Source organism: Chrysochloris asiatica, unplaced genomic scaffold, assembly GCF_000296735.1.
Source record: "Chrysochloris asiatica unplaced genomic scaffold, ChrAsi1.0 scaffold00013, whole genome shotgun sequence".
NCBI classification, from domain to species: domain Eukaryota; kingdom Metazoa; phylum Chordata; class Mammalia; order Afrosoricida; family Chrysochloridae; genus Chrysochloris; species Chrysochloris asiatica.
Window position 1 is genome coordinate 13,901,422 of NW_006408531.1, and position 18,116 is coordinate 13,919,537.

The 18,116-nt window shown below is 45.1% G+C and overlaps 1 protein-coding gene across 1 annotated transcript; it reads right to left on the reverse strand.

Annotated features, from left to right (window-relative positions):
• Positions 1-5,603: 5,603 nt before the first annotated feature.
• SLC35D3 (solute carrier family 35, member D3) lies at positions 5,604-8,059 on the reverse strand. The gene is made up of 2 exons (XM_006834629.1): positions 7,589-8,059; positions 5,604-6,560 (listed from the first exon to the last, which is right to left on the reverse strand). Exons 1-2 carry the CDS (start codon positions 8,025-8,027, stop codon positions 5,731-5,733), a joined length of 1,269 nt encoding a protein of 422 aa, XP_006834692.1. The 5' UTR covers positions 8,028-8,059; the 3' UTR covers positions 5,604-5,730.
• Positions 8,060-18,116: the final 10,057 nt, after the last annotated feature.

Genomic DNA, 18,116 nt, shown 5'->3' on the forward strand with positions numbered 1-18,116 from the left:
ACAGAAATTAAGCAAGCTTTTTCCATAAGTCTTTATGCAGGACTTCTGGTTTCAGCTCCAACATACAAAGAGCTTGGAAGTTGTTACTTCCATCCTAACAAAAAGGAAAAGTTGAACAAACTGAAAATCCATAGCTTATATTGGGCCCATCAGAGAACTGAGTATAAAACTACCACCCTGAAGTTTGGAGAGACCAGTGAATCCAAAGGGTCATAGGTAAGACTTGCTTAGTTGAATCGAAGACATAAACTGTTAAAACAAAACAAAACAAAAACTGACACTGTGGGTTAATGCCCTGGATTACAAGACTGGTTTGAACTGTGAGATCGGCGGTTCAAGCTCACCAGCCACTTCTCGGAAACCCTATACAGGGTCGCTATGAGTTGAAACCGACTTGACAGCACTTCACAATAACAACATATATGGCAAAGTAGAGCTGCTCCTTGGAATCACAATCAATGGTCACAGAAGCTGCAGTCACAAAATCAAACCATGCATTTAGTGCATTGGACAAATCTACTGCAAAAGACTTATTTGAAGTGTTAGAGAGCCAAGATGTCACTTTGAGGACTAAGTGTGCCTGACCTAAGTCATGGTATTTTCAATCACCCCATATACATGTGACAGCTGGACAAATGAGTAAAGAAGACTAGAATTGGTGAATTTGAGTTATAGTGTTGGAGAAAAATATTGAAAGTGTTTGGAGGTCACAACCCATGGCTATGCTGTTAAGTGCCGTCAAGTCAATTCCAACCCACAGTGACCCTGTATAGGTTCAAGCAGCTGGTGAGCTCGAACCACCGACCTTGCAATTCAAATGACACATTAGCCGTGTGACACATTTGCAGTCTGACACATTAGCCCACAGCACCACACCAGGATGACTAAGATTACAGAACACTTCCCCATACCTACTGCCACACTCCCAGAGCTGCAGTATAATGGCAGTGGGTTACAGCCAAAAGGATCACAAACCACCGGCTCTAACTGAGAAGGAGTTCTTTGGGAGGGCTAATGGGGTCCTGGTGTGGCACTGTGGGCTAATGCGCTGGATCGCAAAGTTGGTGTGAACCATAAGGTCAGCGGTCCAAGCTCACCAGCTGTTCCTTGGAAACTGGGTTGCTATGGGTCAGAACCAACTCAGTAGAACTTAACAACAACAACTACAATGCCAATAGGGGATAGAAAAGCAAAGACACTAGAGGAGTTTGAAGCCAATAACACCTACAGTTATGTTGTTGTTGTTAAGCATCATCAAGTCAATTCTAACTCATAGGGAACCTGTATGGGTTTCTGAGGAGCAGCTGGTGAATTATGAACCACCAACCTTGCAGTTCAAACTGACCTTGCAGTCAAGTGCTTATCCTATGGCATCTCATAGCAAATATTAACCTGAGCCCCAAACTTGTAGTAAGAGCAACATGAAACCTCACACTAAGTATCAATCTACCTCAGTTCCTATTACTCAATACATCATGTCTGAGTTTCAACAAATCAATTATAAAGCATGCCAACTAGTCAAGGAAAAAAGCATGTCTGAAGAGGCAATGCAAACATCACAACCAGACTTAGATATGAAACAGATGTCAGAATTATCAGGCAGAGAATTTGAACTAATTATTATTGACATGTAAAGTACTCTAATGGAAAAAGTAAACAACATGCAAGAACAGATGGATAATGAAAGTAGAGAGATGGAAATTCTAAGACTGAGAAAGAAATGCTAGCAATCAAAACCACTGTAACAGAAATGAAGAGTTCCTTTGATGGCCTATTCACTTGACTGGAAATGGCCAAAGAAAGAATCAGTGAGCTTGAAGACAGGCCAATGGAAACTTCCCAAAGTGAAGGTCATAACTTTCACCCAGACTTAATTCAGTGAAGCATTGCTTTAGACCCTCTGACAACCAGTGGCTCCTTTTGGAAGACCAGTCATCTTGTTAGTGTTTAGGTCATAATTTTGGGTAATCATTGCTTCTGATTGATCCCTGCCTCAATCAATAATAGAGGACTGGACAGCATTTTTTTTAAGTTCTTGGGTGGTGCCAATGGTTAACATACTTGGCTGCTAACCAAAAGATTGGTGATTTGAGTCTATCCCAGAGATGCCTCAAGTAGCTCTGGTAGCATAGTGGTTACAAGTTGGGCCACTAATCTCACAGTCAGCAGTTCGAAACTACCAGCCATTCCATGGGAGAAAGATAAGGCTTTCTGCTCCTGTAAAGATTTACAGCCTCAGAAACCCTATGCAGGGTTGCTATGAGTCAGAACCAACTCCACAGCACATAACCACCACCACCAGACATGTCTGAAAAGAAAGTTCTGGTAATCTACTTCTGAAAAATCAGCCAATGAATACCTGAAGTATACTTCTACTCTGGCATACACGGAGGCACCTAAGTTGACTCATCAGCAAGTGGTCTGGACAGCATTTGAGGGAAAGGGGCCAGCAACAAGGCCAGCACTGAGCTCTGCCTGGCATCATGCTGTAGTCCAGAGACAGATTCCAGCTGAAAAGTGGCAGATGAGGGTGAGGTAGGAGCTTCCTCCTGAGGAACTGATAAAGGACCAGTCCTTGGCAGGGACTAGTCCCCTAGTTGGGAACAAGGTAGGGGTTCACTCTCAATAACAGAGCCCATGTTGTCAGAAATGACGCACAAGGACTGGGTCAGTCAAGCAACAGTGGTGACCTCCAGTGGAACCCTGCCCATGGTGATATAGGCTGGAGTTCCTCAGAAGCCTCTTTCATGCCTGAAGCAAGGGCTTACCTGATTCCAAAGGCCAGGATGGACCCGAGTCAGTGTTATTGTTTTAAGTACCATTGGGTGGGAACTCTATAGGGTTTCCATGGAGCAGCTGGTGAGTTTGAACCTCGTGGTTCAATATTGTCCAGTGTTTATCCTACAGTGCCACACCAGGACTTCCAAATTGGTTGTTGTTGTTAATAAAGTTCCATCAAGTCAGTTCTGACCCATAGCAACCCTGGATAGAGTTTCTGAGGAGCAACTGGTGAGCTTGAACCGCCGACATTGAGGTTCAAACTGACTTTGCAGTCCAGCACATTAACCCACAGAGCCATAATTGGTAGAGGGGCCTAAATGCTGCTGACTGTCAGGAGCAAGAACTAGACATCAGGAATCATGTAAGGTCCGACACCTGCTTATGCCTTCTATGGTTGAGCCCCAGGCATCAACGCATCCCCTGTCCTAGCTGTGCTTGGTGTTCTTGCTCCATGTAGAGACCTACCAAGCTTTGTCCAAACCAATGGATGTGACAGAACTCCACCTTTGATTTCCAGGAATTTTCTTGTTCTTTCACATACTCTTCACCCCCACCTTCCTCCCTAGACCAGAAGTGCCCTTAACAGTTTGTTGAAAGAGTTCTTTTTTTTTTTTTTTTGCAATAAATGTAAAGTCATATGTTTAACTTAAAAAAAAGATTTTTTTTTTTTTAGTAAAAATAATTGTTCTATTAATCTGACAATTTTATTAACCAAAAAAAAAACCTACTTCAACTTTGCTGCTTTTCATTAATTCTCAGTTTCATGGAGTTGGAATAGGATTTATCTTATGGTATGTGACATTAAAATGAATGCTTATGTTTAAAGACATTATTATAACCCTAGCCAACCATTTCTAGCTGCTGCCATATTAAGGCTCCTACATTTTTAATCACTTGTTGAGACATTTATAAAAACAACCAACTGCCTCTGAAAACCAATAAACCTGGGCTGATCATCAACAACCCATTACCCTTCCTCACCAGCTTGTAAAGCAAAACTGATGGGAGCTGAAACTTAGTCTTTGCTTCTGTATTTTTGTTTTGCTTTGATTTTTGGAAACCAAACAGAAATATAGGACATTTTGCTACCATGACAGAATCTCAAGAATATGCTGGTAAGGTGGCAAATGACAACATGCACTCACTCGCTACATAACTGTCCTGGAGGGAACAGGTAGAGAGGTTTCCCCACAGTGCACTAGACAATTATGTCTCAGACTTCACATTCACTGAAGTCTGTGACACAAATGGTTAAGCATTGGACTATTAACCACAAGGGTGGCAGTTTGAACCCACCCAGGGGTGCCTTGGATAAAATGTATGGCAATGTGCTTCTGAAAGGTAGCAGCTATGGCTGCCCTGGGTAACACAATTTTCCTCTGAAACTCATGGGGTCACCATGAGTCAGAATGGACTCAACAGCAACTGGTTTGGTTTGTTTAGTGTGAATAGCTTTCAGAGTTCAGTATATGTTAGCATTTTCTTTTACTTTCTAACAGTTTCCTTCACTAGAAAATGAGAGTATTTTAGTTATTGTTATTTTAAAGCAAACTTTCATATTCATGAGGGAGTTTCAAAAGGTTCGTGGAAAATGAAATTAAAAGACAATGATATTTCCCCCACAAATCTTTTGAAGCGCCCTCATGTTTAGAAATTCCCAATATTATGGTGATGTTGTTGTTGTTATTATGTGCCGTGGAGTCGGTTCCAACTCATAGTGACCCTGTACAGGGTTTCCAAGGCTGTAAATCTTTACGGGAGCAGAAAGCCTCATCTTTCTCCCCCGGAACAGCTGGTAGTTTCGAACTGCTGACCTTGCAGTTCACAGCCCAATTCGTAACCACTACGCTACCAGAGCTCCTTGTAATAGATACCGTATACTATATAAAGACAAAGAACAAATGTTCCACGAGTTTAAAGGTAGACCATGGCCACCCATTGAAAGCAGATGTAAGCAATCTACAGCAACAGTTGAACATAAATGTGTCTAAAACAAATTTCTAACAAATTTCTACCTTTTAACAGATAGACTTATACTTTATTTTGGCAATTTTAATATAGAAAAATATCATAATGTGCATGCTGCTCTTCTTGTAACATGAGGATTTGGGATGAGCAGAGCAAGTGATGAAAGGGGTTTCTTTCAGGATGATCTCTCTTGGGATTGGGCTGCAGTTAATACAGACTGAGTTGTTTTTAGCTTCTGATTGCTTGAGAGAAAAGTTGACACAGTAAAAGTGGTTTTCAAAAGTATGGCATTCAATAATAAATATTATAAAGCAATGAACTAAAACAATTGTTAAATATTTTATAAATACTATAAGTAAACTTTAAACTTCATGATTAAAGCTAAGAACTCATAGTTTCAAAATAGCTTTAACATTCTCTACCAATATACAATAGAATAATAGAGCACTTATTTAAAAAACAAGGGTGGAAAAATTAGAGTAAACATGATATATCAGATAACTATCAACAGTACACATCAATTCATTTCCACACTATATTCTTTTCCCAGATGTCATCAAAACCAAGTTCTAACTATCACCTAAATTATGTCCCTGATTGTAACCTTAGAGCTTAATAAAGTGCCGTCACCATTTCTACACATCATCTTTGGATGGGATGGCTGGGGGACTCTTGGTACATGCAAATATTTGGTTAAGGTTGTAAAGACAGGAAAAAAAATGTGCCAGGAGTCAGAAGCTGAAACCACTGCCCTGTTTGTTAAGCACCTTCACGAGCTTAGTCTTTGTGATGCCACAGGTAAAAACACGCTAAATAATTCACACAGGTGCTCACTTTGTTGCTATTAGTCCCTTCAGCTTCTTTCTTTGCTCCCCCTCCCCAGTCCTCAAAGAAAAGAACTGGGTGGGCCCTCCTTAAAATAGATCTGATCTGTAACATAAATTGAGTGTATGTACATATGTACATACATGCTCTTCCTTTTCAAGGGCTGGGTAACTCCTCATTTTCTATCAGATAATCCTTCTTCATATACCTAGTGCCCCTGACTAATCGCCACACTTCCAGGTAAGTATCTTTCAACGACCTCTTGTTCATTTCTTCTTGGTCACCTGTGATCTGTGAGCTCTTGGCCACCAGCGGGATTTCTCTGGGACTGCCCCTCCACTCTTGCCCACTCTGCTGAGTGGAACCACCTGCTGCCTCTCCACCTTCTGACTCGCCATTTCCACCCTCCCCAGACAGCTCCTCCATGACGAATGGCAGCTGGTCTCCACTTGGCTGTGTCTCCTCTCCTCCAAGCTGCGTCTCTAGGTCCTCATAGTTGCTTTGCTTTCTGGTCTCCATGAATTTGGCCACACAGTAGATGATAGAGCCCAAGGTGTTCACCACAACGCCGGCAATAAACAGAGAAGTGGGCTCCACGTCGCTGAAGGCCACCATGCCCACTGTGATGGTAGCGATGCTCTTTACCACGCCCACGAAGCTGGTGGTCACGGCCGAGTTGATGTAGGTGCAGTGCAGCGTGGTGAAGTTCATGGCGCAGCCGATCAAGATGCAGGCCACGAAGATGCAGACCATGGCGGGGTCTTTCCACCCCGGGAAGGCCCAGGCGTGGATGGAGTCAGTACTGGCGAAGGAAAAAACGATCAGCAGAGGGGTGGCTGAGACGGCGATGACGTACTGCGCGGTGAGAGGCCCGTGCTCCGTGTCTGCGCTCGCCTTCTGGATGAGCACCAGGTAGGCTGCGTGCACCAGCACCGCCAGCACACCTGTTACGTACCCGATGGGGTCGCCGGTCAGGTCGCCGGCTCCTGGAGCGTACCAAGAAAGAGAAGATACCTAGTTGGCGCGGGTGGGTTTCCACTGGAGCAACGCGTCCTGCTGAGAAGTAAACGGGGTTCGCGCCCCAGCTCTACCACTGAGATCTTGAGTGACTAACGTGCTCTCGCCGTGCCCGGACTACATTTTATACTCTGGTATAAAATGCCAGAGCCAACTTCGGTCAATTGTCAGTGCGATGCATAAAGAGAGGCGACTTTCCTGCCATACCCCCGCGTCACCCTGTCTTACCTCTGTCCACCATAAAGGCCCAGGAGAGCTTAGATGCCCTGCGATTTACAAGAGCCACACCGAGACTCCTAGGCACGTGCTACCCCTGTACCTCGTCCTTCCCCAGGAGAGAGGAGGAACTCAAGCTAGCGGCCTTCAACCCCTAGAGGGCCAGGTGCGGGTGCAGAACGCCTAACCCAAGCCCCGTTTAAGGTTTCCCGCTCCCGCACGCTCCTGCCCGGCTCATTCCGCCTAGCCCGTCTAGCACGTCCGCCCCACTCTCCAGGTGCCCCAGCTCCGAGAACCCTCAAGTCAGCTCCTACACCTCGCTCCCATCCCCCTACAAGCCCTCCCCACCTCCCAACTCCAGCCTGGCTTGACCGAGGGAAGTTCTCATCCCCTCCTTCCGGTCCGATCTAGGGGTGGAGGACTCCATCTCCCAAGCTCAGGCGGCTCCCTACCCTTCCCGGAGGAAGGAAGGGGTAAAATGGGGAGACTCAGAGGGTCGGGATGGGAGATACTCGGTGAAGCAAGGACGGGGGTCGGAAACCAAGATAATCTGGACTGGAAGTGGGAGGGGGCGAAAGGTCTGAAGGAGGCTCTGAGAGCTCTGGGAGAGGCATTGCTGGGTCTCAGAAGTCCAGTTTCTGAGCCAAGCGACCACGTTCAAAGCGCTACGCCAGTCTGCCTCAGTCTCCCTATGTGGAAGTGAGGGCGTTGCACTTATCCTTGGGTCTCTGCCAGTGGTGTGGGTTGGGCAGGGCTGGGGTTCCGCATGGGTCCCGCTCACCTGCCAGGGCGGCGCCGCAGGTGGTGATGAGCACTGCCGCGAGAACCCCCGGCGAGGGCGCGCCGTTCTTGAGCACCAGGACACCGATGAGCATGGTGACCAGGGGCAGGCAGCGCTTGAAGACCACGTACATGGGTAGGCTAAGGCCGCGCAGCGACCAGAGCGTGAGGCTGGACTGCAGCGTGGAGAGCACAGCGACCCCGGCGAAGGAGCGCGCCAGGCTCAGGCCGAAGGGGGGCACGGCGATCAGCCCGAGGCGTCGCAGCAGCTCCAGGCTCAGCGCCGCCGTGGAGCTGGTCAGGCACTGCACCAGGGTCAGGAAGGAGAACTGGTAGCGGCTGATGAGGAACTTGAGTAGGATGTTAAGGGAGCCGGAGAATACCCCGTGCGCGATGGCCACCGAGATACCCAGCACGCGGCCCCGGCACAGCTGCCGCATCGCGCCGGCCCCGTCGCCCCGCTCGGGTGGCGGAGCTCCGGGACCTGTGGGAGGCCCGGGAGGAGAGCGGGGAGAAAGTCTGGAGGAAACCAGCGAAGACCAGTGAGAAGGCGGCGGGGATGCCCGCTCAGGCGCGGCGAGGGCAGGGGGCGCCGGCTCGGCTGCCGGGCGTCCTCGCGGTACGGTGGCTCCGCGTCCAACTACCCCGTAGCTCCGAGGAGGCAGTGGCAGAGGTGCCGTGGGCGGGGAACTCCGAAAAGTGGCAGAGGTGGGGGGCTGGTCTGAGAGGAGTGGCGGGAATCCTAGTGACAGCGATTTGTAAGTAGGTGACGAACCGCGCTGGGTTGCGTCCCGCGCAGTTTCACAGGCAGGGAGGACGCTCTGCAGTGGGAAGCGCCGCGGCAGGGTGCTCCCGGCAGCTGCCGCAGGGCGGGACCCGACCGGTCCCCTCGGGTCCCCAGCGGAGACCCGCGTCTGCTCCCGCCGAGCGTCCGGTTCCTCCAGCGGCGCCGGCTGTTCCCGCTCACCCTTTCCTCTCGGCTCTGAGCCCAGGGGAGCAGGTTGCGGGAGCCGGGGGCACAGCTAGAGACGATTTTAGAAAGAACCGCGCTTCTAGGCCGAACACCATTTATTGACCGCAACAAGTGACCGCCCCTAGGATTCCCCTTCCCCGTGCCGCAGCGGTTTTTCCATCCTCGGTCCCTCCTGGCGCAGCCGTGGGAACTTGTCCAGCTGCCGGCGGAGATAATCGAAGGCCGTCGGTGCGATGGGGCTCCCGGTTGCTCAGGTTCGGCCGCTGACTTCGGAACCAAGAAGGACCTCGATGCGCTTTAGGACCGAAGGCTGGCAGATCCGCTTCCTGTCCGCGCGCCTGCACTAAGGGTCCTGGGAGTACGAGCGTGGTTCCGGGGAATTTGGGGGCGGGGGGTTTCTATCGGGGCAGCGGAGCCTGGGGGCGAGGGGGCACTTATTAGACGTGAGGTACAGATGTAAAACTAAGAACAAGAACAAAATCAATGGTGCAGTCGGAGGGGCGCCGGGGCACTGTCCGCAGAGAGGAGGACGGCGAGGGACTAGAGCCCAGAGCCCCTCACCCAAGACCTGAGATAGTGCAGCGTCCGCTGGATCCCAGGAACCAACCAGAGCCGTGGGTCGTTTCAGGGAGCAGGACAACCAGGGAGAGATTGCACACCCCTTCCACCTTACTCCCAGGCTAGGCATGCTTTTGCCCTACAAGACGTGTGAACTCTTCACTTCCCATCTAGCTAAGAAAATTGTTCATCTTCTACGGGCACAAAGCCTCAGGAACCCTTTATTTGGATTTAATTCCCTAGAAAGGATCTCCCGGCCCTGTAATGAACTCGTATACTCTGCAGCAGCCAAAGTGTTCTCCTAGCTTAAATACGATGGCCAGAGCTCGCAGTCAGGAGTCCTGGTGTGGCGCTGTAGGATAAGCACCCGACCATAAGGTCGGTTTGAGCTCTGAGGTTGGCAGTTCAAACTCACCAGCTGCTCTTCAGAAACCCTATACTAAGTCGCTATGGGTCGGAACAGACTCAAGACTCTTACAAACAACAGGGCCCGGAGTTTGCGTGAAAGAGGTAAAGAGTTTGAGGCCGCGGCGCGTCACCTTTCTTTTTGTTCACCGCAGGGAGGGAGCCCAGCCTCCTAATCTTGCAAGGCTGAGCCGCCACACTTACTTCCACCTTTCTGCTAAACGCATGTTGAAGCTCTGGTCATTATTACCGTCAACAGGAAAATAAAAATCTACAGTAGGGATCGGCAACATCATTGCAACCCTCCTTCTAGGCCAAAGGTACAGGTGATGGGCGATCTTTCTGAGCGCCCAGTCGCACACCTCCCGTCTCCTCACAGGACACTCAAGAAACTGTTTACAATGGCCCACGGTATCATCGACTTTCCAGGAAACACTGGAAGGCATACACTGAAAACACGTGCTTCCTGTTCCCCAGGGGACTCTTGGTTTCCCATGGTAGCAGTTATCAGCTTTGGACTGTGAACCACAAGGTCGGCAGTTCAAACCCACCCGCTGCTTCTAGGGAAACCTATACCGGGAAGCTATGAATGGGAACCAACTCTATGGCACTTGAAAACAATTGGCCTTTTGAGAGACTCGTGTTTTTCAAATATAACTGTTATTTTCTTTCCGAAATAACAGTAAGGCTTGAAGCAGCAGTTCAAAGTATGTGTATGTGTGTGACACAACTGTATTGAAAATATACTCAAAAATGTTTTTGAAAATTAACTTTTTAAATCCATCAGCAAATAACAGAGTTCTGCGTCTGGGGACCATTTAATTAAAAATTGGTTGCTTTAAACCATCTTAAGTGAGTATGATAAAGAATTTTCTGTACAAATCTAGTTTTGGAATGATTCATTTCTGCCAGAAATTATAATTGCTTTCATTTGTGATACTAACATTAGGTAAAAGATTTGGGGCTGATTCAGCTATCTTATCCTCTCATTTAGGCAAGAAAATTTAGCTTGGTATTTGAAACCTGCTGTGACATAAAACAATACATTTTCTCCAGTTTATTGCAAACACTTCTTTCCCATTAGGACTTTAATTTTCTTTCTTCTTTTTTTTTACATTCTAACCACATCTCCCACTCAGTTACTAGACAAGCTCCCAAAGAAAAGGGGGAAAATAAGAGTTCAACATTTAGCACAGTTAATGAACAAACATGCAGATCTCAAGGTCAAATAACTGTTAACCTACAAAGTGCCAAGGAATTAAGGGTCAGATCTTTGGAGCTACTGAATAAATATTAATGTTTTTGTTGTTGTGTGCCATAGAGTTGGTTCTGACTCATAATGACCCTATATAGGGTTTCTGAGAGTGGCTGGTGGGACTGAATTGCCAACTTTGTGGTTACCAGTCCAGTGCTTATCCTGCCTTGGCTCATATTGATAGCATTCATTAAATTCCATAGTTCAAGCATTCATTCAACAAACATATACTGCAAGTAGGCAGTCTGTAAGCCACAGAGCATGATAAGCACTCATCTTTTGTCTTCAGGGATGCACAGCTGGGGTAACACAACACAATGAAGTTAATGCAACAGTAGGAAAGAGGGGAGCACTCAGGAGGGCAATTAAATCAGCTTGAGAGGAGTATCAGAGAAGCCTTACCAGAGAAGAAGTATGGGCCTTTCAAAATATTTCTTTATTAATTGTTATATATTAGTTCTCTAGTGCTGCTACAATAGAAATACCACAAGTAGCTGGCTTTAACAACCAGAAATTTATTTTCTCACAGTTAAGAGGTTTGAAGTTCACATTTATTTGAATGTTTTTTCTCTCTCTCTCTCTCTCTCTCTCTCTCTCTCTCTCTCTCTCTCTCTCTCTCCCCCCTCCCCCCACCTCAGGTCCTTATCTCTCCTCAGCAGTCTTCATGTGAAGCCTCTCCTTCCCATCTCGGCTTCTTTCACTTGCTTGTTGAGTCTCCTTTCTCTCTCAAAAGAGATTAACTCAAGACACACCCTAAATTAATTCTTCTTAACTAACATAGCCAAGACAATCCATGCCCAAATGACATAAAAACCATAGGCATGTTGTTGTGTGCCATCCAGAGGGTTTTGACTCAGCGACCCTGTATAGGGTTTCCAAGGAGCGGCTGGTGAGTTTGCACCATCAATTTTGCTGTTCACACTGACCTCGAAATTGAGTGCTTATCCTATGGTACCACACCAGGACTCTAACCATAGGCACAGAAGAAAGGATTTATAAAACCATAGGCACACGTTTTTAACTTTTTATTGTGAATTGGGCTAAGGTTTACAGTTTTCCTTCTCATCAATTGTGATGCCCACAATGCAGCATTGCTCATTCCACTTCCTCCCTCTCTCCTAACCTTTCTAAACTTTGTCCTCAAGATAAAAATGCTATCCCTTTTCTGCTCCCGTAAAGATTTACAACCTTCGAAACCCTGTACAGGGTCGCTGTGAGTCGGAACTGACTCGATGGCACATAATCACCACCACCAATGGTTAAAAGCATTTACCTTTATTCACTTCCCTCCCTGCATCTCCCACTACCTTTACCTTTCCTTTGCTAAATTCCCTCAATATATATGGCTCGTTCTGTCACCTACCTTAACACGTGTCTACCCTCTAGCCCTGTACAGAGTCGCTATGAGTCAGAATTGACTCCTTGGCAGTTAACAACTACAACCCTCTAACCCATGAAAATTTTTTTCTTCCACCCACCCCCATGCCTCCATAGCATCATTTTGTTGTTAAGTGCCACTGAGTACGTTCCAAATCATAGCCACCATAGACTGTTTCTTTTATCAAGAAACCTTTTTAACTTTTTACAACACTGGTCTTATACATACTTGCCCTTTTGCGACTGACTAATTTCACTTGTATGGCACTGTGGGTTAATGCGCTGGACTGCAAAGTTGGTCTGAAATGCAAGATTGGCAGTTCAAGCTTACCAGCTGCTCCTTGGGAACCCTACATAAGGTTGACAGCACTTAACAATTTTACTCAGCACAATATCCTCCAGGTTCAATCATGTGGTGAAGTGGTTCACATTTTTATCAATATTCTCCAACATTTTGTAGTATTCCATTGTACGTATGTACCAAAGTTTAACCATTCTTCTGTTGATGGATACTTAGGCTGTTTCCATCTTTTTGATAAGTCTCTTGTAGACAGCATATTAAAGGATCCTATTTTCTTATCTAAAAAAAAAAGAATGCTGTCCTTTTTATCTCGAATGGTTGATTATTCTAAGGTGTGCATACCTCACTAGGGTTATTGTTCCCCTTACAGACCTATTATTGTTTGGCTGAGTTGTGGGGGTGAGTTCACTTTCAGACCTGAAGGGGCTTCCACCAGCCTCTGTCAGGTCAGTAAGTCTGGTTTTTCATTATTGATTTTGAGTGTTGTCCCACATTTTCTCCCAGCCTATCCAGGAACTTCTAACAGGATCCTTTTCAGAGCAGTTCAAAGTGGTAGTCAGGCCCCATTTAGTTCTTCTGGTCTCAGGGTCACAGAAACTGATGTTAGTATGGCCCACTAGTCTACGGACCTAATTGTTTCCAGGTATCTTCAATTTTCATCAGTTTGCTTTCCTTTGGGCAGGAGAGACAAATTGTTGCACTTAAATGCTGCTCACCAGCTTTGAAGGCCCCAGTCGCTACTCAGTAAAGTTGATTGTAGGATATTGTCTTTGTGCCGCACATATTTTGGGGGAAGACAATTAAATCCTTAACAACTATAAAAGTAACACATGTTCATTATAGTATATAAAAGGAAAACAAATTTCATAAATAAGAAAACACACTATCTTCAATGTCCCCCACTCCAAACCTCACATTAATTCTTCTACACGGAGGCTACTACAGTTGAGTTTAGTGTGGAACCTTTTAGTTGTTTGTATACAAATGTATATAGATGTGTATCTCTTCCCATTGTTTATAAACAAAAATCAGGATATCATAACTCGCTATTTTAAAATGCATAGTGTGGTAACCAGCTTTAAAGATAGCCCCCAATGAGCTCCTACTTCCTGTTATAAACACCATTGCAGTAGCCCCTCCCACACCATACCAGGTTTCTGAGATTAGGTTAAAAAGACAGAGCTTTCTTTGGGTCATTCAGTCTGGAGGAAGCCGGGCGCCATGTTATGAGGACACGGCCAACCAGCAGAGAGTCACCCACGGTGAGTGATTGAGGCTAACAGCCTTGTGAATGACTAGACGCTGGTCCTTCTGCCCCAGATCAGGCTCAGATGACGGCAGCAACATGAGGCTGAACTGCATCCTCATGAGTCCCTGAACCAGAAACACCCAGCTAAGCTGCAATTGGATCCCAACTCACAGAAACCAGGAGATAAAAAAGGATTGTTAAGTATCAATAGGTAACTCATACATGTATCCACAGTAACGAATCTTCCAAGTCAAAACATATAATATGTGAGTTAAAGTTTTCTGTCAACTTGACTGAATCAGAATTCTCACTGGTTTGGCAGATGAGATACAGTTATCTCCATAATGAGAGCTAATGTCATTAACTCTCTGATGAGGTCTACTATTAGTAGTCAGTCAACTAAAAGACTGTTTTACTCGAGGGTGTGGCCTACTTCCAATATATGAAGGCACTTATGCAAAGCTTGCTTACTCTCTGCTGGATCTGGAACTGTATCTGGATTAGCTTCAAACCTCCGGTTCTTTAGACTTGAGCCAATGACCTGCTCTGTTATCTGCCTGCCTGACCTGCCTTCCTGCCATCTGACCTGCTGGTCTTGGTTCATCTGGCTTGGACCTGGGACCCTTCCCACTTCTACAACTGTGTGAGCCATTTCCTTGATATAAATTTCTTTCTATGTAGTCATATATAAATTACACTGGATTTGCTTCTCTAGAGAACCTAGCCTAACAAATAGTTCTGTCTCATTCTTTTAACTGAGTTCTATAGTAGAACCTTTCTCCTGTTATTTTTCAGTGTTATAATGAATACCTTCAGACATTTTTTCCTTACATACTTCTACAAGTATTTGTGGGGAGCGGAAAAGAAGGAATCCTATTACAGTGAGGATCATTCCCACCCCCTCCATACTCAGAGTAGACAGGGATGGACAACTTGGACATTGGCTACCCAAAATGGGGAGGCTACAAAGGCAAGAAGTGACTGGCTTATAAACTTTCAAGAGGGAACCTAGATCCAGAGGGCGTGGAGGAAGGTAGACTCTCCACTGAGTAGTATCCAATCTGTCTAGGCGGGGCTGATGAAATGAGGATAGGTCTCTTGTGATACAATAGTGAATAATTGTTATCAGGACTGATTGTGAGGGTTGAAAATGTAAAGGTAGACGTTTTGTAGCAAGGAAGGGAGTGATTAACTTTTCAGTCTAGGAGTGGAGGTCCCTGGGACCATCAAGGAAGAAGAGTGGAGGGTGGGACCCTACCCAGAGAAGCAGTGATGCCAGAGATGGAGGCAGAGACAATGACGTGGAGAGATGGAGCATCTGGGGACTTTAGACCCAGAGAGGGTGAGGAGCTGTGTGCTAACGACTGTCGGGCAGGCTTGCAGGGTATATATACCCTTTGGTTGGTTGATGATGCATGGAGGGGATTGTAACCATGGCAATGAAACAATATACAATAGGATTCAATGTAAAGCTAATGTTCTTCCATGTAAACTATGACATAATTCACAATAAAACATTTAAAAAGAAAATAAAATAAAAAAGAAGGAATCCTAGAAGTGAAACTGTTGGGCCAAAGGGTAATTGTCAGTCTTGATTTATTGTCAAATTACTTTCCCAAAAGGTATATAGCAGGACTGCTCCATTAGCAAATATTAGAAGTTATCAATATTTAAAACATTTGCCAAGCTGATACATGAAGAAAGCAAAAGGTCATTAAGAAGACAAAAAACAAAAAGACCAAAATGGATATAAGAAGGGACTCTGAAGCTTGCTCTCCAGCACAAAGATACTAAAGCAAATGGAAGAAACCAGGAAGTAAAAGAGCCAAATAGAAAATTTCAAATGGCATCTCAAGATGGCAAAATCAAATATTATAATGAAATGTACAAAGATCAGAATTGGAAAACCAAAGAGAAAGAACCTGCTCAGCATTTCTCAAACTGAGGGAACAGAAGAAAGAAATCCAAGTTTTGACCTGCAATATTGAAGGATTCTATGGGTGTAGCGCTGAGGATTAATGCGCTGGACTGCAAAGTCAGTTTGAACCACAAGGTCAGCAGTTCAAGCTCACCAGCTACTCTTTGGAAACCCTATACAGGGTTGCTATGAGTCAGAACCAACTCAACGACACTTAAAAACAACATCAATGGGCAAAATATAGAATGATGCAGAAAGCATCAAAAGAAGATGGAAGGAATACAGTCATTGTGCCAAAAAGAAATGGTCGCTATTCAACCATTTCAAGACGTAGCATATGATCAAAAGCCAATGATACTGAAGGAAGAAGTTCAAGGTGCACTGAAGACATTGGCAAAGAACAAATTTCCAGGAATTGATGGAATATAAACTGAAATCTTTCAACAAATGGATGCAGCAATGGAGGGATTTATCTATCCCAAGAAATTTGAAAGACAGCTACCTAGGTAACTGATTGGAAGAAACCCAAATTTGTACACAATCCAAAGAGAGGTGACCCAACAGAATGCAGAAATCATTGGACAACATCATTAATATTGCATGCAAGTAAAATTTTGCTAAAGATAATTCAAAGACAGTTACAGCAGTATATTGACAGGGAACTGCCAAAAGTTCAAGCTGGATTCAGCCAAGGACATGGAATGAGGGATATCATTACTGATGTCCGATGGATCTTGGTTGAAAGCAAAGAATACCAGAAATATGTTACCTGTGCTTTATTGACTACACAAGGGCTTTCAAGTATGTCGCTCATGAAAAGTGATGAACAATATTACAGAGAATTAACACTTAATTGTGCTCATGAGGAACCTGTACATAGATCAAGAGGCAGTTGTTCAGACAATAAAGGGACACTGAATGGTTTAAAATTAGGAAAGGTGTGCAACAGGGCTGCATTCTTTCAGCATACTTATTCAATCTGTACACTGAGCAAACAATTTGAGAAGCTGGGTTCTATGAAGAAAAACACAGCATCAGGATTGGAGGAAGACTCATTAACAACCTGCGATATGCAGATGATACAACCTGGCTTGCTGAAAGTGAAGAGGACTTAAAATATTTACTGATGAAGATTAAAGACCACAGCCTTTGGTATGGGTTTCACCTCAAATAAAGAAAACAAATATTCTCAACCCTGGGCCAATAAATAACATCCATATAAATGGAGAAAAGATTGAAGTTGTCAACGAGTTCATTTTGCTTGGATTCACTATCAAAACTCATGGAAGCAGCAGTCAAGAAATCAAATGACGTATTGCACTAGGCGAATCTGCTGCATGAGTTCAATAGCAAACATGTCAGTTTCAGGACTGAAGTGCACCTGATCCAAGCCATGGTATTTTCACTAACCTCATATGGATGTGGAAGTTGGACAACAAATAAAGAAGATCATAGAATTGATGCATTTGAGTTATAGTGTTGGAGGACAATATTAAAAGTACAAAACAGTCTGTGTTGGAAGTATAGCCAGAATGCTTCTTAGAAGCCAGAATGGCCACACTTCATCTCTCATACTTCGGATATAGACAGGAGGGACTAGTCCCAGGAGAAGGACATCATGCTTGGTAAAGTGGAGGGTCAGTGAAAAAGAGGGAGACCCCCAATGAGATGGATTGGCTTAGTGGCAGAAGAAATGGGCTCAGGCAAAGCAACAATCGGGAGGTTGGTGCAGAACCGAGCAGTGTTTTGTTCTGTTGTGCATAAGGTCGCTATAAGTCGGTACAGATTCAAAGGCACCTAACAACAGCAATGTTAATTACATATCTTTTGTTTTCAATGAGACAAAATCTGAGGGAGCATCCTTTTGAAGGAAATGAAGGTTTGCATTTACACTTGTGTGAATGATTAACATCCTTTCCCACTTTTATGTTTGGGTATTTTTTTCAGTGAGTTTTGAGCTCTTTATAATCTACATATTAGTATTTGTGACATGTTACAAATGTATCCTTCTCTTATGTCCTGTGTTTGAACTGAGCAAATGGTGTGTCTTGCTATTTTAAGTTTTATATGTTTTCAATCTTTTCTTTTAGTATGACTTTTAAATGACAGGTAAGAATTTGCCAAGTCAAAAGCAAGCACTCAGGTACCTGGGCTTGCTTGAGCAAATCATGAGGAAATCCCGCATTCTTTTTGACATGGGAATTTGTGATCAGGGCGTGTTGTTGGAAGGAGCCCTGGTGGAACTTCAAGGTAAGCACTGGACTGCTAACCACAGGGTCAGCAGTTTAAACCCACCAGCTGCTCCTCGGGAGAACTATGAGACTTTCTGCCCCACTGAAGATTTAGACCCTCAGAAACCTATTCAGGGGGGCTGAGTCGGAGTCAGCTAGATAGCACGGATGAGTGACCGAGTAGTGCTGGAACACAAAGTGCCTGGCAGTGAGAGATGTCACTATAAGGCAAGGCAGGAGGGGAGTCCAGAGGCTTTGGGCT

Coding starts and splice junctions, on each gene's coding strand:
- SLC35D3 (XM_006834629.1), bottom strand. CDS start 8,027: ATGCGGCAGCTGTGCCGGGGCCGCGTGCTGGGTATCTCGGTGGCCATC. Junction 6,561..7,588: donor CTGCGGCGCCGCCCTGGCAG/GTGAGCGGGACC, acceptor GGTACGCTCCAG/GAGCCGGCGACCTGACCGGC.